The 26,932-nt window shown below is 28.8% G+C and overlaps 5 protein-coding genes across 9 annotated transcripts; 2 read left to right on the top strand and 3 right to left on the bottom strand.

The window, feature by feature from the left end:
* Positions 1–123: 123 nt before the first annotated feature.
* On the bottom strand, positions 124–9,541 carry LOC122631824 (G-protein coupled receptor Mth2-like). 2 transcript variants are annotated; one of them, XM_043817964.1, is made up of 6 exons: positions 9,313–9,541; positions 8,339–9,093; positions 4,437–4,515; positions 2,395–2,579; positions 2,060–2,225; positions 124–1,498 (listed from the first exon to the last, which is right to left on the bottom strand). In XM_043817964.1, the coding sequence occupies exons 1-6, from the start codon at positions 9,393–9,395 to the stop codon at positions 1,123–1,125; spliced, it is 1,644 nt and encodes a 547-aa protein (XP_043673899.1). In that variant the 5' UTR covers positions 9,396–9,541; the 3' UTR covers positions 124–1,122. The 2 variants fall into 2 exon arrangements, with proteins under 2 accessions (XP_043673899.1, XP_043673900.1); XM_043817965.1 differs by lacking the exons at positions 8,339–9,093; positions 9,313–9,541 and adding an exon at positions 4,824–5,769 and having other exon boundaries at positions 129–1,498.
* Positions 9,542–10,105: 564 nt separating this feature from the next.
* LOC122631827 (phosphoserine phosphatase) lies at positions 10,106–13,185 on the top strand. Of its 2 annotated transcripts, none has more exons than XM_043817973.1 (6): positions 10,106–10,231; positions 12,026–12,173; positions 12,292–12,426; positions 12,511–12,656; positions 12,737–12,898; positions 13,033–13,185. In XM_043817973.1, exons 2-6 carry the CDS (start codon positions 12,034–12,036, stop codon positions 13,119–13,121), a joined length of 672 nt encoding a protein of 223 aa, XP_043673908.1. In that variant the 5' UTR covers positions 10,106–10,231; positions 12,026–12,033; the 3' UTR covers positions 13,122–13,185. The 2 variants fall into 2 exon arrangements, with proteins under 2 accessions (XP_043673908.1, XP_043673907.1); XM_043817972.1 differs by lacking the exon at positions 10,106–10,231 and adding an exon at positions 11,494–11,524.
* A 92-nt stretch (positions 13,186–13,277) lies between these two features.
* Positions 13,278–18,453, bottom strand: LOC122631819 (ubiquitin conjugation factor E4 A). 2 transcript variants are annotated; one of them, XM_043817956.1, is made up of 15 exons: positions 17,176–17,951; positions 16,680–17,072; positions 16,272–16,598; positions 16,009–16,202; positions 15,827–15,937; positions 15,556–15,753; positions 15,348–15,465; positions 15,106–15,279; positions 14,882–15,027; positions 14,636–14,785; positions 14,294–14,537; positions 14,044–14,206; positions 13,759–13,963; positions 13,519–13,683; positions 13,278–13,401 (listed from the first exon to the last, which is right to left on the bottom strand). In XM_043817956.1, the coding sequence occupies exons 1-14, from the start codon at positions 17,728–17,730 to the stop codon at positions 13,545–13,547; spliced, it is 3,117 nt and encodes a 1,038-aa protein (XP_043673891.1). In that variant the 5' UTR covers positions 17,731–17,951; the 3' UTR covers positions 13,278–13,401; positions 13,519–13,544. The 2 variants fall into 2 exon arrangements, with proteins under 2 accessions (XP_043673891.1, XP_043673890.1); XM_043817955.1 differs by lacking the exon at positions 13,278–13,401 and adding an exon at positions 18,436–18,453 and having other exon boundaries at positions 13,419–13,683; positions 17,176–18,043.
* Positions 18,454–18,628: 175 nt separating this feature from the next.
* LOC122631821 (ecto-NOX disulfide-thiol exchanger 2) lies at positions 18,629–25,325 on the bottom strand. 2 transcript variants are annotated; one of them, XM_043817958.1, is made up of 11 exons: positions 25,191–25,325; positions 25,026–25,079; positions 24,661–24,925; positions 23,989–24,578; positions 23,697–23,914; positions 23,429–23,623; positions 23,142–23,325; positions 21,537–21,643; positions 20,606–20,791; positions 20,207–20,513; positions 18,629–20,133 (listed from the first exon to the last, which is right to left on the bottom strand). In XM_043817958.1, the coding sequence occupies exons 1-11, from the start codon at positions 25,249–25,251 to the stop codon at positions 19,916–19,918; spliced, it is 2,385 nt and encodes a 794-aa protein (XP_043673893.1). In that variant the 5' UTR covers positions 25,252–25,325; the 3' UTR covers positions 18,629–19,915. The 2 variants fall into 2 exon arrangements, with proteins under 2 accessions (XP_043673893.1, XP_043673894.1); XM_043817959.1 differs by having other exon boundaries at positions 25,160–25,299.
* Positions 25,238–26,929, top strand: LOC122631829 (N-acetyltransferase 9-like protein). The gene is made up of 6 exons (XM_043817975.1): positions 25,238–25,376; positions 25,535–25,644; positions 25,923–25,979; positions 26,088–26,228; positions 26,537–26,631; positions 26,719–26,929. Exons 1-6 carry the CDS (start codon positions 25,300–25,302, stop codon positions 26,839–26,841), a joined length of 603 nt encoding a protein of 200 aa, XP_043673910.1. The 5' UTR covers positions 25,238–25,299; the 3' UTR covers positions 26,842–26,929.
* The last annotated feature ends 3 nt before the right edge of the window (positions 26,930–26,932 follow it).

The raw sequence follows: 26,932 nt of genomic DNA, 5'->3' as shown, positions 1-26,932 counted from the left end.
GAATAAATATAGAATGTTGAAATAAATTAAACTATCATAGTATAAGTAGTATGTATTTAAAAAAAATTGTACAAAATTTTTTCTTATATAAAAAACAAATAAGCTATTCTACGGACTTTAAAAGATAAAGAAAATGTACTTTTATTACTTCATAAATATTTAAAATAAATGTATAAACATGACAATTGTATGAACAGAGATGTTTTATAATATAAAATCATGTTTTATATTTTATCAATGACGTAAATTCATGTAAAAGATAATATGGAAGCTGATATGATGAATAATGAACTCTATGAAATCTACTAATGAAAATTTTACGACTATTTTCATTAAAAGTATAAGTACATACTTGTTAGGATTTTTAACTACTATATTTTATTATAGTTTCAATTTTTGTAGACTATGTAGGTAAAACGATTAGTAAAAACGAATTATTTCTACGTTATAGAGATATTGCAAGAATAATTAGATAATTTGTTATACAATACTTTAAATGCACTAATAGCATCACATTTATTTAATAGTAATAAATATATAGAGATTCAAAGTATATAGTAAAGAATGATACACTTTAGATATATATCTTTATCCAAGTGTACGAAGTTTACATGTGTACAAGTTTTATAAGTATAATGTGTCTTTGTCATCAAATTTAATAACTGTAATAATAGATCGATCACTATGTAATGCATTGTTTATTAATGATTTTTTATTTAAAAAATTGTTCCAAGCACTTCGTAATATTCAATTCTTTTAATATAAGTTATAGTCTAATTCTTCACGGATTCCATCCTCTTTATTCTAATGTCACGATATATCATTATTTATCATAAATTAATGAGATTATGAAATATAAAAGGAAAATAAATGGGTTTGAAGAAAAATGAAAAATGGAATAAGAGATAAAAAGCGTGCATGTGAGTGTATATGATTTTAAAGAGAGAATAACTTATTTTCGAAGTAAAAATCGTCTCTCATTTCTTTAAGCCTGTCGGCAATTTTTTCTTGCGAGATGGATAATCATCTATCATCCATCAAGAATATACGTTCTCATCAACGAACGTATTTTATAGATCATAACTGATTTTTTATAATATTCGATCACTATTATTGTATATTTTAAGGACAATCGCTTTCTTCGGCACTTTCTTTACTCGTGCCAAATGCTTCACGTCGAATATTTGCATTGACTTTATCTTGAAGAGGTAAACCACTTGATGTTGTACAAGTAGTACGAGACGCTGAGCTGTGATAAACGCTGCGAGTAGAGTTTCCCGAAAAAAATTTATTATCGTTATATCCAAATCTTTTAAGTAATAAACGCTTAATTTTTTCTTTGCAAACGAGCGTTATAAAAATGATCAAACCCTGTAGAGTATTCACCACGTCTGTTATGTACCAAATATAATTATCAGATCCTTTCCATAACGTGGATATGATTTCCGTTGACCAGGTGATACCCATTACAATGAACAGCTTCAAGTACAAATTGAACCTATAACCGAAAAAGTAATATATTCATTTATTTAGTACATACCCATATTTGCTCTATAGTGTTGTTATTTAAATATATATTCTAAATTAAAGAGCTTAAACTCGTCATTTAGAATCGGCGATGAAATTAAATATTATATAATTCTCTTTTTTAACAAAATACTATTATTATGATTACTTGTAAAATATTACTGATGAATATTATTTAACGAAATTCCGATTCTTTAATGTCGAGATAATCTCATTGTTGTTACGAATGATTTCGTAATAATGAAAACAAACTATGGCATGGGAACATCTTCTTGTCGCTTGCCCTATAGCGACGTCTAAAAATAAGCTTTTGGTGTTAGTATGAAAAGATAATCATACCATATCGATGATTCGCACGAGTATAATATAGTAGATTCACTCGATATTATTCAAAATATTATTTATAACGATTAATTATATATATATATATATTTTATATAAAAATAATATTTTCTCTATATAATATGAACTCTCTTGCTTATTTAAAAAAAAAGAAAAACTTTACAAAAATATCATATTATACAACACATACCATTGCTTATTATCGTCATGGCGTCTACTTTCACTACTTCTTAAATGATGAGCCGTATCTCTTTTATGTTGTTGAATCTTTAAAGCAGTTGAGATAAATAGACATAGATTGCAGAAAACTGATATTGTCATAGGTCCAATAAAATAAATATTCGTCGCTGTGTTATCTGAAATAATATTATTGGACATTGCTCTTGTTTCTTTGTTTCTGTCTCTGTCTGTCTCTCACTTTCTCTCTCTCTCTCTCTCTCTCTCTCTCTCTATATATATATATATATATATATATATATATACATATATATAAATTAAGATATAAATTGATATTAATAGACTTACATTTAAACCAGCATCTTTCCGCTCCCAATTGTGGGCGAATAGAACCTTCTGGTATATTAGGAGCAAAGTCCATAATCAAGCATATACCTGTGAATAACGATGCAACTCCCCAAGCATAAATAGAGTATATTATAAATTTTTTTTGATCTCTTTGTTTCATACTGCCCCTTAATGCTCGAAATCCTCTGAAACAAAAGAAAAATATATAAGCATTTAATGATGATATTCGATATATACGATAAAAAAAAATTGAAAAACCTTGGTAAATGATCAATACCATACCATACACTTAATATATTACTATGCCTCAGGGAAATTACGATAATGTTTAGTTAATCTGAATGAAAGGATCACTTTACAATGACAATATTTCACTTAATACATAATACTCACTTATGGATATACATAAACGTAAGGTATCATGTACAAAAGTTATAAAATATTCGACTATACATTGTTCCCTGAAAGAGTTGTTAATATTTACATAAATATCCATTTAGGAAACGTAACACTAAACGAATATGTATTTATTCTAATATGAAAAATGTACTGTCTTTGTGGTAAATTACTAAAGTCCACAACACACAAAGAGTTTACAGGGCTTGGCTAAATGAATGAGCGATTAACACGTAACGTATATTAACGAGCGTGACTCGTTAACACCCCATTTAACCAACACCAATGCTTTTCCATTCTTTTATGGAAATAAAACTAATCACATAAAATGAATGTCCTCGTTATACAATTAGTTTCTGTTAAGATATAGAGCTTTAAATCTTGAAAAGAAAAAAATGTAGTTTAATTAGTTAGTTCTGGACTCTTACATATACTTTGTTAAAAATCTTAGATAGATAAGAAATTATTGATTATTCAAGCTATTTTGTCGATCTTTTCTACATTTTTCTTTGTTTTTTCCTTTTATATCCATTTTCTTTGCGTCCTTCGTCGAATACATTTCGAGAAACGAAACGATGCTCGTCTTCTTGTATTTTGTTTGGATTGAGCACCGCAATTTCCTCGGTTTACACCCGCTGTGTTTTATATAGCAGCTTGGTTTGTATAGACAGAAGAATCGTCCCTCGTGGAACCAGAGTAGTGAAAAAGTATTCCTTTACTTGGAAAACAATTTTATTTTTTGTCTTCGTATCTAAATTGTTTTCATTAAATTGTTTTATATATATATATATATTGTTTTATATATATATATTATATAATAAATAAGCATTAAATAATCAACACTTATAAATTTTCTTTCGAATGGTAATAAAAGAATGTGGCGAAATCGATCAATCAATCAAAGAAAAGACACTATCGCTTAAAAAAATCTTTCGATCGATTAGAAAAGAAATTAATGAAACGATAATGACGTCAATAAAATAAAGAAATAAATAATAAAGAGAAAAGACTACTGTCATTTTTGATTGAATTTCGTGAGTTATCTCCCACGCGATCGCCAGTTATTATCGTTAAAAGCACCTAATGCGCGAAGTACTCGTTTACTGTATCTACAGACATATCGAAATTAACGTGTGGACATTTAGCACGCGTGTAAGTTTGTGTATGTTCGAAGTCACGCACGGGATATTAATCCGCCCCTACGTCATCTTCAATTTCTCCCCGATGTTTGTCAATTATCAAATTTCTTCCAATCGCTGTGTTAGTGCCGATACCAATGTCGATGCCGGTTGTGAGAATAATTGACATAAGGATGGAGAACACACATACACACAACATATACAGACATGTACACAGACCAGAATAACCAAAATGTTTTTCTACGATCCCATTGATGTGTGTTATTGAAAAGGCACGCAGCGTAGAAAATTCGTATTCGTCGAGACAACACTTTCAACTATTTAAAATTAAGCACGGCGCGAATCCGAAAGCTACGAACATGCAATGTGACTAGCTATGAATGATTCATTAACTCTATCACCAGACGTTTCAATCGCTGACTTATCGGGTTTTATTAAAATCGCCCACTTTCTGAAGAAAATAATAGAAAGAAAATATTGAGATATATTGAAACTCTGATCGCTTACCCAAATGTCCACCAAATGTCAAAACACATGACGTTCAACCAGTAAAAACTTGCCAAAAAGAAGAAATACATAAAGAAAGCTGAAACACAGAGAAGAACATTCGTGTATTATCTTTTTATTCAATCGATCATTAGAATAAATTTATAAATGGACAAATAGACGAATATGGCAATTTTGCCGTATTAATTATTTTATCATTATCGATATAGAATATTTGATATAATATGAATATCGATAAACGTAAACTCCAATTTTGTTCAAGTATACTCTTCTGTAAAAACAAAATGCAAAAGTATTGAAAATGAATCTATCCGAATGGAAACGATCGACAAATTTATTACTCTGGATAATAAAAATATAGAAAAAGACTGATTGACAATACGATACCGATAACGATGCACCAAGTTGACGAGATAATATCTTCCGAAGATGTTTGTACTATCACAAGAAAGAGATAAGCGAAAAAGAGAGTACTAGTATAAACGCGTAGAGTACGACCATGCATATTATTCAGTTCTGGTATTATAGAATAAATAACAAAGGTTATAAACAGAAATAGTAATGATATTATTAGGCAAATAATAAAAAATCTCTTGAGTCTGCCGTTAAAACTTCCTTCGTCAGCGTATGAACAGCATTCAATCACTTCGTATTGATCGCGTTTGTAAATACCGAAACAATAATCCACTTGATTAATTATAGTTTGGTTTATTATATAGATCGAACCATTTTGCAAAAGTAAAAACTCATCTTCCATGAGACACCTGCTAGAATCCGCTATAGAAATCCCGTTACAGGGATCGTGCACGAAGAAACGAAAGTTAGTTTCGTCTACAATTAAATCGGTTAAATCGAAACTATCGGCATCGTAAACTGGCGGAAATTTAGCAGTCTTGTTCGCCATCACACACGTGTTATTTGTCAAGATATGATTCCAGTGACAGCATAAGGGTAGACAAAACGGAATAAAATTTTCATTAGACGAAAGACATCGATGAGAGTAATCGATCGCACTCGTTCTCGAAAGATTTCTATCGGAAGTATCTTCTAGTTTTAAAGATAAAAACGAATTCGACGAATCTGACATTTCCATCGTCAGAAATAAAAAATAAGAATATACGAGGACGATGCCTATTCTAATGTTTCGACCACCGCCCATCCTTCGCGAATGTAATTGTCAACTGAACTTTCGTAACATGTCGCATGCGTCAACTCGTTCGAACTTCTGACAATCTTTCAACCACAAACGCCTTATCGTCTTAGAAGAATCTCTAACGTCTAAAGATAAAACCGTCATGTACGTTCCTTCGAAAGCATCCGGCGCGATTCTGCGATTCGAAAACTCTTTCTAATCTAATCTTTATACTGTGTATTTTGTATCGAATATAGCTATACGTTACGTATCAATGAATCTTTATCGATTTCATGCCGATTAGTTAATATTAAAAAAAAAATTGTTTTATTCGACTTATTTTTTATACAATTAATCTATTCCTATAGATAAAGATTTCACTGAGATAGATTTCTAATAGATAAGTAGATATTATTTTCCCTGTGAGATGTGAGAAAAGTAATAACATTGATCGTGAGTTTACCCAGAAAAATACAGCACACGTTTGAGATCCATTGTTGCGGCACGATCTGTACTGTCGATAGAATTATGTACGAAACGGTCAACGATCCGATGTATGCACGTAGAACGAATCCATGCAAATTCCTTAATTCCTTGATTAGCGTGTAAACCAGCCATGTGGCTAAAAGGAATGGTACCGATATGATCATACCGAGTGAAATGAGGAACCCACGAATAATTGACTTTTCCTTTATATCTTCCTTCTCACAGAAAAGAACTAAGTATCCCTTCGAGATATATTTTATCACGGCCAGACAATACTGTCTTGGATTCAACATTTGATTGCCCTTTTCCGAAAAGGGCAAATAGAACGAACCGTTTTGTAGAAGGAAGAATTGTTCTTCTGGATAAATAACAGGATTTAAAGCAGACTTCTGGCCTCCATTACAAGGATCCCAATACAAGAAACGAAAATTCTTGTCGTTCGTGGTAATGTTCATCGGAGACAGATCCATCGCGTAAACTTGTGGCAAAGGTATCGATGTATTTTCTATCCTTTTGCACTTGTTCTTCGCAAAAATGTAGAAACCAGGAGGACAACAAAACGATAAACAATTTCCTTCCGGAACACAATATCGGATATAATCTTCCTCCATATTATTCCTCATAATGAATACTTCCTCGTCTATTGTACTTTCTTAAAATATAAGATATACGATATTTTAATTATCATCAATGAGATAAATATAATCACAAATATTTTCTTTTAATTTCATTGATATTATAGATATATCAAAGATTACATACTATATATATATATATATATATATATATATATATATATATAGACATACGAATATATTTGAAAAATATATTTAATCACCCATTAAATTTGATATATTAAAGTTCGTTTCTTCTGTCATATTTTTTTTCTCGAATTTCGTATTTCCGTTGATAGTGCCATTCGTGATAAGATTAAAAGTCGTAATTGAAGTCACATCATTCACAGAATCCGACGTTATATACGAATAGTTTGCGTAAGATCTTACAACCATATTTGTTTGAAATAAAACTATCACCAAAATTATTGCAAAGATATCGACGAAAGCCATATTTTCTTTTCTTGAAGAGATCTAAAAGAGGTGTTGTCAGTGATGAATCAGCAGCAACACTGAGTACAAGAAAAGTGTTGTTCAACACCACCCTTGCCCTATCAGACCGGTAGCGGCTGTTGGGAATTCCGGTCTCGATTCGTTCGCTGTATTCATTAATAAGAAAAAAAATAAGGTCGTAAAGAGTCACGATCATGTTTACAACTCCTCTCAAGTAATTGAAGATAAAAAGACTTTATGTGCTTTCGTTGATTAATTAAAGAGAGACACATCACCGGTTATTCTCCCTAATTGTTTTCTCCATGAGAGAATTATGAATGTCTGATACTTCAAGATCAGATTGTATGTGGAAGATAATACGATGACGTCATTGATGTATCGACTACATTTAAATGCATTCAATGCGGGTGAATGTACATTAAATACATTGAAATTTTTATTCGAATATAATAGATTAAGAGAATTACGAAAAGAAATTAATAATATGTTTAATAGTTCGAATAAAATTAATTAGAAATATATATATATATATATATGTCTTTCTGTGTATATAGAAAAGTAAATAAGATATACGGAAGCCAGAAATTTTAAACCCTTCGTTTTAATTGTAATAAATTATCAAAACTATATACTATCTATCGCATGAGATAAATCACAGATTACTATAATTCCAAATTAAAGTACAATACCATATGTAAAATCTTTTTGATTATATGAGAAATTATCGATATATTATATTGATAGATTCGTCATATAAGCACATGCCGGTATCGTTAACGTTGCAGTAATGGTAAGATTAATCGTAAGAGTGATAAGGATTGCACAATATGTTCGAAAAGAGAAATATATGTACAAGTATTAATGATATTTCATATCAAATTTGATATCATTTAATATCTGCTTGTAGTTGTAGATATTCTTATTATAATCTACTCGTTATAACTATGAATTTTAATATAAGTAAAAAGTAATGTGTTAATGAGATATTTAATCGATAAAATTCTATCATTCATTTAAAGAATTGTATTAAACGTTCGCAACATTTTATGACTATTTTTTTGTTACGTTACGTCCATCGCGAACACGAGTACTAATTTCTGAATAATTAGGACAAATAATTTATAATTATTAAAAAATTGAAGTTTAACAATTATATAAAAAAAGTACATGTGGTTGATTAAATAGCAATGATAGAATAAATGTTGACAAATTCTTACCTACGGGTATGCAGACATCATGAGGCAAATACTTGAATTGTGAATTGATGAGAAAACAGTAGGATATCGTGAGACAAGCAACATAGCACATAAGAGTTTTTCCATAAATATTTCGAAGTTCTGGTATGATGGCGTAAACCACAAAAGTAATGATGAGGAAAGGTATAGACACTATCGTCATAATTGGATATATTTGAGTGGTAAGTAACGGTAGTTCCTCTTCTGATTGAAAACATATTAAAACGATAATCTTCTTCAAAGATTGATGCCAATCAATGCAATACTTCCATTGTGGGTAAATGCTTTTTCCGTCTCTAAGAATACCATTGGCTTCGATCGTAAACTTATCCTCTTCGTACTTTTCCGGCTCCAGTATGTAACTTTTATTCGGACATATTCTATTACGCAAAATAGCAAAATGGTTGGCAATGTTCGATATATTTTGAATTTCAGATGTCAGTTGGTCGTTCTTCAGTCGTAAATCCGGAAGAACGTTGTAATTTTGTAACTTCGTACAATTCGGTGCTTCGCCGTCGCTGAGAACCTCCCCGTCTTGACAGCATTTTCTCAGACACGGCCGTAGCTCGCAGATACATCCTCGTATGGAATTGTTTTCGGTCCAGTATAAATTGGTGGGGTATAAAGTATCCTTGTGAAAAAGAGAACCATTCTCGTATCTACGAATCTTGCCCTCTAAGGGTACTGTTAGTGATAAAGGACAAGGTAAATCTTTCTGACACGTTCGTACGGTTTGACTAATGAAAAGAAGGAAGAAACTTAAAAGTTTTACACACGATCCCATTAGAACAAAAGAAATATGAAAAAGGAAGAAGAAAATAAGAAAAAAATGTGAAAAAAAAGTTACGTGGGAAAACGGAAGAATGAGAAGTCACGGATAAGAAGTGCGTCTCGAAGGATCACCTATTATCCCTATTATATTTTATCCTATTATCTATTCTGTTCTATTATTTTACCGATCTACGTATCGGCTCACATTCGACGCGGACGACTCGTTGCCAACTGCGGGCGACAGCTGTCTCTCCACCTCCGCACTCATTTTTACTTCTGCCACCTTCTGGACTTGCTTTTCTCATCCGACTTTTTGATTAATACCAAATTTCGAGGAATCTTGAATATCTTCTTGCGTTCATCAGAACTTTTCCTTCTTTCTTCATTTTATTTACATAGATAATTCTATTTACCTCTATTAGATAATAATATTTACATAAAAAATTCTATTTTCTGGTAATCGATCGATATTCTTATAACTTTTGTATCATCTCGAAACAATTCGTCTCCTTTGCATGTTTATAGCTCTTTTCCTATTTTAAAAATAAATCTTATTAAACCGAATACATTTACGTTTTGTACATAATACAATCAAAATGATATATTAGAAATATGATAAATGTGTCTATAATTTTCTCCACGAATTATTAAATATAAATATTTACCAAATACAGGTTAACATAACAAATGGCGGGAATCTATCGATATCTACTTATTTTACTTATCGTTATTATTTTAACGTAACGCGTGATATTCTTACACATTATATATTACACTTATTTCTTAAAAAATTAATATGAAATAATAAAAGTTATTGTAAAAGAAAAACAATCTTTTATATTATTTCTTTTAAATCGTTTTTTTTTTTTTTTTTTTTTTTATAAATCTTGTATTCTAAATATCTACAAAAGTGTAACGTTACGATTGTTTCACTTGCGCCATCTAATGTGAAGTATTATAAACTGCTACGTTCACAACAAAAAAGGTTGTACAGGTAGTAGTACATTCTTATCACAGTCGAAAACCATATAATAAGGCACTTATCCACGAGAAGTTGCACTTATAACACTGTCACATCTTTATACTTCTGTTTTAATATAAAACGTAAGTACTTGTTATATAATTTATCTAAATTCAACTATGCGAGAGACGCGCTTAACAATTCAACGTAAACTTCATTGATAAAGTCAAATAATCCAATATTTCTTTATTTTTTAATAACCGAACCATATCTAATTCGTTCCGTATGTATAACCAATAGTCACAATTAAATAATACTAATAATATAAAAATCAGAATAATTACAAATATTAAAAGAAGATATACACACACACACACACACACACACACATACTTATAGGAAGAAAAACAATTTGATCTGACACATAAATGAAATAGTTGTTATTATTAATGTAACACAATGGACTTTTTATTAATAAATAATGTCTGTTTCTTCAAAATAGAAAAAAATAAATCTTTATATACTACTATTATTATTTTTCAAGTTCGTCTATCTTTTTATAATAATAATTCATTTCCTTTAACTTTTAATAAAATAGTTCTATGTACAATACTATGTACGTATAATACCTATATACCATTCAATGATCGAAGTAAATAAACATACATAATTTATTGATAATTTTTTCGATATAATCACCTCCATTTCGATATGAGGCCATTGCACTACACATTCATAGCATGTATTTTTACGTTATGTTTACATAATTTTTACATTTCAATTAATGCAATTTTGACACATAAATGTTCGTATCGGTTATTTTCATCGCAATTTTGAATATCAAAAATGTATCTAAGAAAAAACATTTTTTATATAATAAAAATATTAAATAATATTTTACAAAATATTTTTAAATATTTTCTTTTCTTTGTTTTGCAATATATTTAATATGTAAATACATTTCAATGCACATGCGCACATATGCACTTTTTAAACAAACAAAAAGAGGTACACGTGTACATCTGAATGATGTACGTATACATGTAATAGTCTATTACATTTCATAAGAAATATCTTCGTTCAAAATATTTTCTAACGATTTATTATCAATTTCCGTAGAACTGATTTCACCAGTTACGTAAAAGAGTTAAGTTCTGAGTGCGTAGTATATATATATATATATATATATATATATATATATATATATATATATGTATATGTATACATGTATGCATTTAGTATGCGGATGAAGTCAATTACCGTTTATCTTTAGTTATATGTATATGAAGCATATAAATTCCCATATGTGATTTCAGTTATCATTTAAAATTATCTTTATCGATAAAAAATGTATGATTAGTATATATAATATATACATTAAGGAAATATGTGTATATATGCTGTGTGTATATATAATACGATGTTAAGAATTATTTGTTAGTTTACGTATAAATAATGTATAATTGTTTTTTATTTTTTCATTTCTTTTTCTATTAAAAAATCTTTTATCTAAATCTTACATAATAATATAAATTTATAGTTCATTTTAATTATTAATTAATGTATATTTGTAGTTGATATGTGATATATATTTATTGGAAATATACGAGTCATGTGACGTGTAATTTTTGATCCGCGTCATGTCATTCTCACGCAATATTATTGTGACATTATTTATCTCCAATGATATATTGTAATTTTGTAAAATGGAACAAACATATTCTGCTACCAGTCTAATAAATCGGAATTAATTGTTTATGGTTAAGTTGCGTGATGTTTTTGTTGTAATTAATACATATGTACATTTTGTTAATATGTACATAATTGCTTAAAAGAAATGTTTATTTAATAAACTTATGATTGAATAATAACATTGTACAAATGTATTATATAATATGTTTCAATTACTCTTATTACATACATTTTTTAAATAATAGTGGCACACATGGAAAATTTAGAAAAAATAAAAACTATTTGGAGAATTGCGGATGCAATAACTTTTGACGTAGATTCTACTGTTATCAAAGATGAAGGTATAGATGAACTTGCCAAATTTTGTGGCAAAGGCAAACAAGTTACTGAATTGTGAGTATATTTAAAATTTTTTCAATGTATTATCTGTGCAAAAAAAAATGATATGAAATTTAATTATGTTTAACAAATTAATTTCATAATTTATAATGTTATTTTTATAATGTTCCAGAACAAAGCAAGCAATGCAAGGAAATATGACATTCCAACAATCTCTTTCAGTAAGATTAGGTATTATAAAACCTAGTTTATCACAGATTAAAGAATTTATACAAGTACATCCTCCACAGCTTACTCCGGGAATAAAGTAATACATCCTTATAAGATATTATTATATAAAAGTATTTACATATACAATATATTAGATCTATTAACAACATAAATATTACAGAAATTTGATAAAAACATTGCATTCACATAAAAAGGAAGTATTTCTTGTTTCTGGTGGATTCCATTGTTTAATACGTTCAGTTGCAGAACAACTTGATATACCACCTAAAAATATTTATGCAAATAGACTTAAATTTTATTTTACAGGTTAGTATTTTATTTCTCCTTAAAAGATAATAATTAAAAGAGGATTAAAAACAAGAATAAAAAATATGTTTTATATTTAGGAGATTATGCAGGCTTTGATGAAAATGAACCAACATCAAAAAGTGGTGGTAAAGCTGAAGTTATCCGTCTTCTTAAAGAAGAGAAAGGATTTAAAACTATTGTCCATATTGGAGATGGTGCAACAGATTTAGAAGCTTCTCCTCCAGCAGATGCATTTATAGGTATGCGTATTTAACTTAAAAATAGAATAAAAATTAGTATGCAAAAGTTGTTTTATTCGAAGATAATTTATAATATTTATAATTATTTTTTATATACTGTGATATATAAGTAATATTTTAAATTTCGATTATAGGTTTTGGAGGAAATGTAATTAGAGAAAGTGTTAAATTAAATTCAAAATGGTTTGTTACAACTTTTGATGAACTTATAAATAATTTGTAATTTTAGATAGGATAATAATAATTTGTACAAATATAATGCAATTAAATTATTTTTATGAATTATAGATGAAATAGTTATTAATTCGATTACCCATAATATAAGCTAAAAACATCATATAATACATTGTATAATACTATATTATTTTTAAATTCGTGATGATGTTCAAAAAATTTATTTTATAAAGTGTTATACATTTACTTATGTAATAAAATACCTCTTCCCTCCTCTGATGTGTGTGTGTGTGTGTGTGTGTATACACACAATTAAGAGCCAAAATAGTCTGTAAAATAGTATTGATAAATTTATATGTTTATATATATTTCTATTACTTATATATAAAGCTATACATTGACTTTATCTCAAATATTACACACAGAGAAAAGTAATATATTTGTACATTTTTATTCTAAGAAAATAACATCATTAAATTTTAAATGATATTTCTTCTTTTTTTTTCGTTATCCATTCTTGTATTTTATTTCTTAGTTCTGTATTCGATTTTACCATATCCATAGTAAGAGGAGAGCGATTAAAAGGATCAGTCTGATCACTCAATAAGTGCCTAGAATAAAAACATGAAATTATTGTATTCACATGCTATAGTAAAACGTATAAATGTCAATGATTTAAAATCAACCTAGCAATAGTTTGTCGATCAATAGTTATTTTTGATGAAGGTAAGATAACAGGATCGACCATAAGGGTTGACATAATAGGATCAAGAAATTCTTCTGGAGCTTCCGTTAGAATTTCATCTTCTTCTTTCTTTTGATTTGCAGCTTTTTCTACATTTTTGGCAAATTGATTTAAATCTCCTAGTATATCTAAACCTCCTATGCGAACTACAATGAAATATTATGTTATAGATGATCAATGGACAAATCAATTTAAGAATAAATGTTATAAAAGAAAAAAATTTTACCAAGTACATTATCTGCTAATTTGAAAAGATCAGGACTATAAGAACGACCATCTTGAGATACAGCCAATGTAAATGACTTGTTTTCACTTAAATTAACATAGATTTCACATATATCTAACACCAAATTCGCTGGATCGAATGCATATTCTTTTTGATCATTGACCTTTGGCACAAATAAATTTAATACAATATAATATTATAGTCATAAATCTATGTTATACATAAATTCTAAAATCTTAAAATTAAATACCTTAAGATTTTTTTTATTGGGTCCAACTAATTGCAACAGTAAATAATTAAGCATTGACGCTATTCGATCTACCATCGTTGGATGACAAAAAATCGATTTTATTTCAGACGTCAACATTTTTATCGTCTGTATAGTTTTTCTACCTAAGATATTATCAAATTGAGCAATCGTTCCTACGTGTTGAAGGTAATTTGCTTGTTGAACACGTTCGTGTTGAGGTAATTTATCCCATTCTCCGTTTTCCCTTACAAATTATGTTAATAATATTATTTCTATTATAATTTTTAATATTTATATAAAATATACTTAAATTTTCATTGTAAATATTTTACATTAGACTACCTTGCTTGAATCATTTGCCTTAATTGTGCCATATTAGAAAGAGCTTCGTCTAACAAAAAAACAGCATCATTCATCAAAAGATTGATAAAACATAAAAACAAGGGTGGATGTACAGCTTCCATATTGGCTTCGGCATCTTGAGCTAAAGTACTATAGTTATGAAGAAAAAAAAATATTTTTGTAATTAATAATATTAAGTTTCAAGTATACACATGTATGTCACATTTCATTATTAATTTAACTCACATGAAGTTATTACGGTGTTCAGGTAGTTTCCACAAATATTGCATAACGATATACATAGGTCGACGATAATTGAACTTCTGTTCAAATTGTACACTTTGCCCAGTCATTTCAATACTAACAAATACTTGAAGTAAATGAGCAACTATCTGTATAAACAATAAGGGAATACTATTAATATGTAATCAAATTTATTAATTTATACCTAAAGTAGAATAACTACTAACTTGATCAGCATATGGATGTGTTTTAAATAATTGTTGCCTGTGGAATGTTCTTAGAGGACCTAATCCTGGATTAATACCTTCCTCTGTAGTAGGTAAAAGTGAACCTAATCCTTCAGCTAATCGTGCACGTAAATGAGGATTATAAAGACGATGTTGATCCATTAACACTATTATCTATGACAATAAATCATTTTTTTTATTTATACCTACAAAATTACAGTAAATAATTATTAATAACTTACTTCTGTCAATATTGGATTCAATAAACTTTCTCCTTGTTCTTCGAAAGTATAAGGATTGAATCTTCGTAAAAAACATAAAAATCCAATTGTATTTTCCACTACAAATTCAGGAATGCACCTATGTTATAATATATAATAATTATAAATTACCAGATTATATCAGGAAATTTATAAAAATTGTAACAAATTATATATATATGCATTGTACCTTAAAGTAATTGGAACTACTTCTGACAAAGGGAATGTAAGGGGTCTATATTTCTTTGGTGCATAATCATCATTATCATCTTCTTCATTTATCTCATTTAAATTTACTTGTATTAACCACTGTGCTGTTGTTGCATGAAATTTGGCTAAAAGATTCAACATTTCAGGAGCTAATAAACTAGCTTTTAAAGACAAGTACCTATAATATAAATTTCAAATATGATGCGAACTTTGTTATATTAACAAAATGGTTTCTTATTATAAATATTTACTTCGTCATTTCCATTTCCAATCGTTGAGTAATAATTTCAATAACTTCTGAACTACCACCGTTACGCGAATCGTTAAAAACTCGTTGAATACTAGCCAAGTCTTGTTCTGATCTACAATTTTAATAACGAAAGATATTAACATGCTGTTTCCTGAAAATAAAAATACTACTACTACTACATACCTCATTAGTTTATCTAAAACAACTCTATATCCAAGATCTAGCGCACGATGTGTTAAAAAGAAACACTCTGTTACAAAACTGAAAGATTTTGCTATTGGTTTTACATGATCTTCTGGTGTTGGTATTAAACAAGTTTCTTGAGTCATTCCTTTCATATGTAAACCGCGAATACGACTTTCATCTTCATCAGCAGCCTAAAATTTGTATTTATTTTTTAAACTCTGTAAAATTAATGTTTACAAAATTGTATTTAGTATACAAACCTCCACTGCACAATATGTTGGATCAATTTTAGGAACTTTTGTGTCTTTTAATTTAACACAAAATGGTTGACAGAGATGCAATAACATACCCCCCAAATTCAGCATAAATCCATCTGATACGCATAATGATGCACCGAAGTTAATATCATTATGAGAATTCCAAAGTTTTCCTCTATTTGCATTTGCGTGAAGGCAATTTCCTATCCATTGTAATGTCATATGACGGACTTCTGCAGAACATTTCAATAAGGAATGGAAAATACGTTGTAAAGATTCACTTAGTGCGTCTAGTGCTGTCCATATATTAGCCTTGATTGTATCGGTAGGCTAACAACAAATAAATTTAAAAATAAGAAAAATATGATAATCACTAAATCAAGCTATACGATAATCATTGAATCAATTTACCTTTTCAAATGGTTTATCAAAAAAATCAAATTGTGCATCAATTGTTTCTGGCAAACAACTTAAACGAAACAATGCACCTAACAATGTATTTGAATATTCTCGACCTTGATTAGACTTTGGTTTACTGTATTGTATAAGTAATTTTGCTAAAGGTTCGATTGAAGAAAAAAGATAAAGAAGACTAAACCAATATTGACGAAATATTAGGAGATTGCTTTGAGCCGCTTCTTTGTGAATAATAGCAAGAATGGGACTAAAAGATATATTAATAATGTCCTCCCATGTATCTTCATTCCCAGAACATATTTCTGTTACTATACCATTAGTAAATACAGAAAGTTCAGGTGTTATTGAAATATCTTCCATGAACAAAGCAATAAATTGATAATGAATCTAAATGATAAAAGTTATGATATATAAATAATATATTCCATATTTAATTCTAATAGAATTACTAATTCAATAAGTTAGAAAAGGAAACAATATATTTATTTACCTCTTGACCCTCAAATAAACCTGGTTCTTGTAAAGCTGTAGCAACATTTCTTAAAATGATATGTTGTAAATTATTAATATCATTGGAAAATCCTTGATTTGCTCGATATTTTCTCAAACGACAAAAACTTTCATAAAGATAAGGTATAACTTGTGTGTCAACTATATGACCATCAATATAAGTTCCATTCGAGTTTTTGTTTATGATTAGTTTAGTCTTTGGATTAGGTATCAATAACCTTTCAAAAATAGCATTTTCTACAGAATCAGTATCAATAAATACCAATTCTTTTTCTACCTGTGCTTCTTCTTTCGATTTTAACATCAAACCAAATACATCTGCCATAAGTTTATTAATTATTTCTGGTTGTATTTGACAACATTCAGATACTTGGGTAGTAAATAATTTTTTATCTTTGTCGTTATCTTCTTCGGTAGATTGACTCGTATATTTATCATTGTTTTCAGCATTAATAGCTCGTGTTGAATACGATACAGCATCGTTTATAGTAGAGAACAATCCAGCAAATGGATTACTATTTACATTATCACACATGATTACAACAATATAATTCCATAAAAGCAACGAACTTAATCATTTCGTAATCAGACATCACAGATTGTCATATTATTATTGGGAAGATTATAAAACACATGGTAAAATATATTAAAATAACACAGTCACAAGTTTATACATGATTTTCGAGATATTCTACAAAAATTTTAACGATTCTACTCGATGTTAACGTACAATTCATTTGATATCATCATGACTCTCTCAATTTCTTCATGACGTGACCTTAAGGCTGTTCCCCACTTTTCGCTCGTAATATATGCGACTTCAGCGACAGATATGGACGAAATATGAACTACAGGAGCAATAGAAAAACATTGTCGATACTATACGCACCTATTATATCGGTATATAAACTAACGGTGTAACGATGTAGATTATATTACTCTCGAACGTAATCTACAATCAAGTAATGTGAGAGAAATTTTTATACATAATCAAGATAGCTGTATATAAAATAATATATCTACATATAAAAATTAATTACTAAATTTTTGTTAACTAATGATTAATAAGAAAAATCAAAATGAATAAGATATGTATGGACATGATGACGAGCATAAATACATAATATAATTAAATTATACAATAGTACAATAAGTAAAAAATTCATTTATTTTACTCCGTATATATTACACATCGTTTAAATAATTATAAAATTACCAAAAATATTAATTATTTAATTACCAACGTCCGGAAAGAGACAGCTACGATGCTTCCTTGTCGGGGTCCGAAAGAAAACTAAACAATCGATAAATATCAGAGTCGGCCGAACGTTAGTTTTTGTTGACATTAAATGTAATATCAACAAAACTAGTAGTACAATTGGGAGAGGTTAACTGTTTTGTTTACGAGCTTGTAGTATTTAAACGAGTATACATTATTGCTCAAATATTAGTTTATTTTACTCCGTATATACATTCCGTATTACACATTGTTTAAATAATTATAAAATTATTTCAAAATTATATATTATTGCTAAGATCCACGAACCGTGAAATAGAATGAATGATTGAACACATTTGCTTATTTTTATTGAAAAATCATCAATCGAAAGCTCGTTAAAATGCCTAAATAAATTATCATGGTTTCTCCACGACGAAATTTTCTTTTAAATGGATCAAAAAATTTAATTTGGATTACATAGTTACGCACACAAACAAGGAAGCAATTATCTACTTTACAAAAACAAAACACACATCACTCTAGCGTTTATACAAAATTCAGCAGTGGGAGTAAAAGCTTTTCTTTTGTCGCGAAGTTCAAGAGGCGTCACTATACAAAACTTTTTTTTACAAAAAATGTCGAAACAATGTTACGCCAAATATAATTCTTGAACGATTTTGATGAACAAGCCTTCATTTTAAAGATGAAGGTTAGACAACTTTTTCGAATTTTGTAAAAAGCTTTATTTTTAACTCAAATTAAACTCATTTTTAAAATGGATCATGAATTACGCCTGTTCTTATTATTGGCGTAAATCGTTATAAAACCCACCAGTAACAAATAGCCTTAAGAATCATGATAAAGAATATTTTTTTTTTATTTAGATTCTTATCCAAATATAAATAACCATATTTGATATAAAAAATCTATTTTATACTTGAATAATCTCATAACATTTGTTATATTTTGTAATACAAATTATTTACTTACATTCATGGGAATATAAGAATTCATATAAATATATACAACTACATACACACACGTGACACATACACGCATTCCTTATTATAAACGTACTATGTTAGAGCAACGTTATTTTGATAATTGTAAAATTATCTTTGGATACTGGGGACAATTAACAATGTATAATTAAAATTTGAAACAAAAAAATAGGGAAACAAATTACATGTTATACAAATATTATAGTATCATAAATCCATGAAACTTTAATATAGTATCAAATCACAATAATGAATGTAATTTTTTTTTTCTACTGTTTAAAGAAGTACTACGTTTTTATTATGTGTACTATAATAATATGTTGCATTTCTCAAACATCACATAGACATTAACTATAAATTTCAGTTGTCAAACAGTTGTGAAAGACTGTGAAATTGAGAAAAAAATTAAAATTTATATACAATAATTATAATTGCATATTATGTGGAGTTAGATGATAATATCATAATAATGATTCAAAAAGCAAAACAATTTTTAATATCTAATGACTTCGAGAAAGACTAAAACCTGAAAATTGCCATCGCCTTTCCATATTTGCTCCAATGCCAAATAATTCTTGTTTGAAAACTTGTGGGAATCTTTGCATTAAAACTTCTACTTCGTTTGGTTTGATTCCTGGTTCTAGTTTTTGTAAATACGACCATAAGTAATCCACGCTTGCACCAAATGGGTGTATATGTAAAAATGTGGCAATCAAACCTACAAGAGCATAAAGTTTGATTAATTACAATAACTCGTATAATATAAATAAAAAAAGAGAATAACTCTTTACCTATAAGTTTGGCATCTTTTTGTGTAACTTGTACAAGATTAGATGCCAAAATTAATTGTTTAGGTGTACGACGTTCTTCATTAATATCATCTTTATCAAGAGTTATTATATCATTTTCTCGAGTTTCTTCTCTTTTAGTGGCATTAAGTTTTACAATTAAATCTTTTATTTTTTGATCGTCTTGTGCTTGTTGCTTTCGAGATTGTAATAGTTGTTCTTGCATACCTTTTAATGTTTGTTGCAACATTTTCATTTGTTTATCTTTTGCATCAATATCTGACTTTATTTCTGATTTTAATAAGTCAACCTGAAAAAGTCGAATTTTTTATATGAAAATTAGTAAAGATGGTATATAATTATCTAATTATAAGTATATGTAAATTTTTATTATTTTTATACCTCATTTTTATATGCTTCTAGTTGACATCTTAAACTATCATTTTCTTCTTTTAGAGATTGCATTTTTTCATTATCATCAGCTTGAATCCGCGCTTTTTTTCTTTGCGATTCTTCTTCACAATCTGAGACATCCATTTCACCTTCCCCTTCCATAAGAGTTTCTTCTAATTGAACTGCTTTAATTTCCTATTATGTCAAAATCATTAAATTGGTAGAAGTTAAAATAAATTAATATGTACACAGAATCATGCATAATATGCTGTTTTTTTGGATCAGCACAAGTTGTCATTTTACAAAATAATGACTTTTTTCTAATATGCATTGTTATAATTGACATACAATGCTTGGAACATATAAAAATATAAAGCTACATTTTCTGTAATTCAAAGCTTGCATGATGGTAAATTCGATTGATAGAAAATATTAAATGAGTTTATTTTACACTTTAAAAGATTGGTATGTTTGAAGTACAGAAATAAAATATATATAAAAAATGATGTATTAGAGAGAAAACTCATTTTTAATTACATGAATTCTTTATGAATCCATGCTAATCATTTCATGATCTATTTCTTGTTACTAAGACCATTAGATCTTTGTTACCTGTTATTCCAATGGGTATTTGCCCTACTTACGTAGCTCAAATTATGCATTACCTTTTTCATTAGCGTTTTTTTTCCAACAAAAGTTTAAAATTGTTGCGTGCAGAAAGCATGTGTCTGACCATTTTATGAAGCATTTTCCTTTTTTCATACTTACCTGCTTATTCGAAAAATTGTTTTGCAAAATGAGCGTGCTTGGCTTATAATAGGTATCATGCAATTGCACAAATAAGCAATATATAACATAAATTCTTAATCAAAGTTGCTGTCAATTGTTCATAAAAGAAAAATATTCGACACTCTGCTGGTGTGGGAATGCACATACATACCGAAGATTGTTTCTTCCACATTTCGATGTTCTTCCGTTGAGCCTTAGTGAAATGATCCCACACCTTCTTGTGGCTAGCCGCAGTAAAGACACGTTCGATCTGACTGACTGTTGATGACATGGATGTCGCATGTTGCATACAAAAACACAACAAATCTTCTGTTGTACACTTTTTCAAACTCTACATTTGTTTTTGGACTATATATATGCTTGCTCTCTCTCTCTCTCACACACTCCCTCCCACTCTCTCCCTCTCTTTCTCTCTCTCCCTCTCTCACTTTACATATACTTGCTTAAATTCTGCAGGTTTGTGACCAAATCTGATAAAAGTACCACTCTAGAATTCTTAGATATTTAACTGTACCTCTAATTCAGCACAATTTACATGTATTTATAGGTATTCTTGATGATAGTCCTTTTAAATTCATATATATCATGCTAAGCTTCAGTCAGTATAGTTTATAAATATAAACGAACAATCTTAATAAACACATTTATATTTAATAATATTATTTCCTAATTTCTTCCACCTTGTACCTCTGCTGCCAATATCTATTTTAAAGTTGACAAGACAAATAATGCTTATTTTCTATAAAAAAAAATATGCATTATTTGTCATACGATTTATGCCTAATGACTTACAATCTGTGGAGGTTTCCAATGTTCAAGACAATTTTAAAATGTATTTGCTTTATGTGAAAAAATATTCTTTTGGAGTATCCATAATACGTATATATATATTTATTTATTTATTATTTAGTTTGATATAAAATGCTGTGTTTTTGAATTTGATAAAGAACATTACAAGAAATTACAACTTAAAATTGTCCTTACAATGAAAATATAGCCCATCACCCTTAATTCTTAGCATTGGCAAGCATGCAACTTTTCAGTACACTATACTTCTATTAGATGAACATTATGATGAACTGTGCACATTGGTTATAATTATCAGAGTCTGAATCGAAAGACAGCATTCGTCACCCACCTTATGCACTCCTATTTTCTTTGTCCTCCCTATCAAGTCGTCCCTGAATGTGCATTGACCATAGTAGAAATGAATGTTACTTAATGATGTAATGAAACTTTGAATATGTTTTAACAAGATTATCATAGAATAAAACTGATTAGTTATTTGCGTCGCTTCTAATTTTGATAATATTACCTTGAAATATTTGATATATTTTAAAGATTTTTTTATAAGATATATATATATATAAATATACATACATACATACACATATATATGTATATATATATATTTATAATTAACTTGAAATATATGTAACATACCTTTGTGCGTACCTGGGTAACATACTAAACAAATTTGCTATTTACCACATCATAATGTGTAATATTTGCTTTAATGATGAAGAAAAGAAGAAAATATATGCTTTCATTATATTTCGACCAAATCATTGTGATAATGATTTGGAACTTGTTGATAAAATCCAAATTGGATGAGGGTAGGAACTCGTTTAAATTTATCACAACAATAAACTTACCAGATAAAGCGACACATGTATGCAGTATACTTTTGCATACAAAGTAAAATGTACAATAGTAGAGACCCACATGACAAAATAAGAAGAAAGTATACACGTACATTGTATGAGCAATCCTTGCATTCTGCCTTTCATGACCTCTCTTGCTTTTTGTAGTTCTTCTTCATACACAGCCTTTTCCGTGAGCAATCGACGGACGTGAGAATTTGTTGATTGTATCATAGAGTAAAAAGTATTAGCATTGCGTTTTGTACAATCTCCACGCTCGAGCCATGTTACGACGACCTATAGGTAAATTGTATAAAATATAAAATCGTAAATATTTATATATATTTATTTTTTGTTAATCTTCAACTAAATCAGACAAAATAGTAATATAAAAATTTACTTGTACAGCTTTCATAAAAGTATCATCCTGCTTGATTTTCTCACATATATTTGATGCTTCATGATCTGTATAATGGACAACAGGTGGTGGACTTGACGGTGGACGCTGACGTTCCTTTTCCACTCTTTCTCGATGACGTTGTTCTCGTTGTAATTGTCGTTGTCTACACTCCCATTCGTATTGATCATCCCTTGCCTATATATTTCACATGTACAACATATAAATATGAAATAAAAAAAAATATAAAATAAAAACATTATTAACATACTTGTGCAAAATCGACATGAAGTCTTCCAGTATTTGCAGAATCTCCATTAGAACCTATTCTTACTCTATAACCAGAAAGATAAATAGCAGCATCGACACTGGCTTCCAAAACAAAGCGTATATGACAGAAATTCTTCTTGGATAAACGTAGAGTAGTTATTTCTCCACATCGTTCAAATATTTCTTGAATAATTGTTTCTGTCATGTTTTCTGGCAAACCTATGCATGTACCAAACTTTAAGAATACATCTAGTAATGTATTACAAAAAAATTATAAAATATAAGATATGTACCTCCAACAAAAATTGTTCTACATCCTGGAGGTCTTTCTCTTGTAGTTGGTGGTGGTGCATTTGGATTTGGTGGAAGCAATGTACAACTTTTGCAATGTATAATATCTTTGGTACCTTGTGGAGGAGCAGATGGTGGTGGCAATGCACCAGTCATTATTTGAGCTGCTGTATCTGTCATGATTTGTTCAGGTCCTAATATTGGAGCACCTATCATACCACTGTCATGTGGCATTATTCCCATACTCATGGGTCCATAACCATGAGCATGACCCATATGTGCACCTAATGTCATTTCACTCATCATAGGACCCATTGGTCCCATTGGTCCCATTCCCATCATAGGATATCCAACACCCATTCCCCAAACTCCTGTTGTTGGTTCCATTTGTGGTCCTAAACTAGGTGTGCTGCTTGCTGTATTAGATTGTATATCAGAATTATTTGAATTGTTATGACTATTGTTATTACTCGTAGAACTTATATTATTGCTTCTGTCTTCTACTCTTCTATCCTCTCTTCGATCTCTTTCATTTCGTTCTTCTCTTCTATCTCGATCTCTTTCTCTTCGCTCATTACGATCACCTCTTGATCTAAATGAAAATATAATGAAATCTAAATATTTACCTTTTCAAACTAACTTATTTCATATATCGTAGAAAAAACAATAAACACCTTCTACTGTTGTCTCTATTTTCCCTACCATCACGACTATCTCGTTCACGTCTGTTATCGTTCTTGTCACTTCTTCTGTCATTGGTATCTTCTGAACTTTCGCGTACAACGGGAGGCTGATTTTTATTTGTACTGAATTCTAAAGGCGAATCATTCATTCCAGGAAGAGGTATAGGTGGTGGCAAAGGAGGAAATCCTTGACCAGTAAGTTCCATAAAACTTTGAGGTGCTGTGATTGGTCCTAGTGGTCCCATTGGACCCATACCTTGTTTTTAGAAGAAAAACTCATATTTATGATTAAAAATATTTTTACGTGTAATTAATTAAGAATGTAAGTGTGTAATTATTATGATGAAGTGCTTTACCCATTGGCGACATAGCCGCTGTTGGCACTCCAGGGAAATTATAAGCCATTTTTCCTGATGTGAATTTTGAATATTATAAATTGTTTTAAATATGCCGTAATAGGTATACAATGAACGCCACAATAAAATATTACTGAAATATTTCGACCCCTTGGAACATCATACCCCCGACAAATTCAATATGGCAGAGCATCGATGAACGTTGACAAGATAACCTCTTCTCCATCGCTGTTTTCGAATAAATTTATGACTTCCCTATAAACTTGTAAACATAATGAAAAAGAACAAATCCACTCGTATTATCGGTCAAAATGTGATTCTAGTTCCGTATAAAGAAAAACATGTTACGAGGTATTAGATTCTTTTAAACATTTGAATCTCATCTAATATTTCAACTCTTTTAAATCCACCATTTTTAATGCACAAAACAAATCTTTATATTTTACAAAAACTGAATCACATATTATTTTGTATATTTAACAATATTCAAAATTTTAATATGTTTCTAGATATCACGAATGGATGAAATCACCAGAGTTGCAATATCTTACAGCCTCGGAACCATTAACTTTGGCGGAGGAATATGAAATGCAAAAAGATTGGCTACTAGATGAGAAGAGTAAATTGAACATTATTTCAATGATAGAACGAAATATATAGAGAATATTCGTTGTTATTTAATATGAAAGTTTACTTTAAATGATTTCTTTTTCTCCAACATAATAATATATTACGTATTTTCATAGATAATAATCCAAATATTTATATGATATATAAATATATTCCCCGCCATTAATGCGAGAAATTCAAATGAAAAATTATTATAATGTTATGAAATATGTACAGAAACAATTTTTTATTTATTTAATATAGAAATATTTTTTAATATATTTTCAGAGTGTACCTTCATCATTTTAGACAAATCGATCTTCGAATCGACAGGGGATGAAATCGGTATGTTCGAAATCTCAAAACTTCTAATATATTAAAAAGTTTCACATTAACGATATAATTAGCCTTATCAACGAAATAAATTTTTTTTTATTATCACAATTTATATAGCTGCTATGATAGGTGATACTAATTTGTTCTTTAATGATATGGAATGTAAATATACGGCGGAAGCTGAAATCATGATAGCAGAAAAAGAATATAGACATAAAAGAAGAGGATGGGAAGCTATATTACTTATGCTTCGTTACGGTTTGTTTCTATATATATAAAGTATTTTATTAATAATAATAATCAAATAAGTCATTTAATTTATTAAACAAAAGAAAAATATTTAAATTATTTGATTATCGTGGTATTTATTATCTCATTTTCTATGTAAATATTAAACTCGATTTACGCGATTTTCATTTACATGATACTTTTGCAGAAGAAATATCTATCATCTAAATGAAGGGTTAGCCCTTAGGTGTATATGCAATATGTATTTATATATATTGTATATAGCCTATTTTACTCCATATATATTACGTCTTTAAACAAAATTATTACATTCGTAGGTATAGATGTCTTAAATGTAAAAAGATATCGAGTTAAAATAATGATTGTTAATGAAAAGAGTATAAATATGTTTCGAAAGTTGAACTTTCACGAGGTAATTCATATTTCAATAAAAATATGAAATATTTATTGAATAAAATATTTAACTAAATATTTACGATATGTGATATACAATAAATAGGTCGAAAGAAGTGAGATATTTCAAGAAATTACTATGGAAAATAATATAAATCAAGAATGGAAAGATTGGCTGTATTTAGAAACAATGAATTCTGTCATGGATGAATGTTACAATATAAAATGATATAAATTGTAATTACGGTTATATATCTTTGCGTTGCACATTGTGTTTTATAATAATTGAACGTAAAATAAATGCAATATTATATTTATTA

The sequence above is a fragment of the Vespula pensylvanica genome, chromosome 9 (assembly GCF_014466175.1).
Source record: "Vespula pensylvanica isolate Volc-1 chromosome 9, ASM1446617v1, whole genome shotgun sequence".
Taxonomy (NCBI): Eukaryota; Metazoa; Arthropoda; class Insecta; order Hymenoptera; family Vespidae; genus Vespula; species Vespula pensylvanica.
Note: the sequence above shows the minus strand (reverse complement) of the source record. Positions and strands in the feature narration are given on the sequence as shown.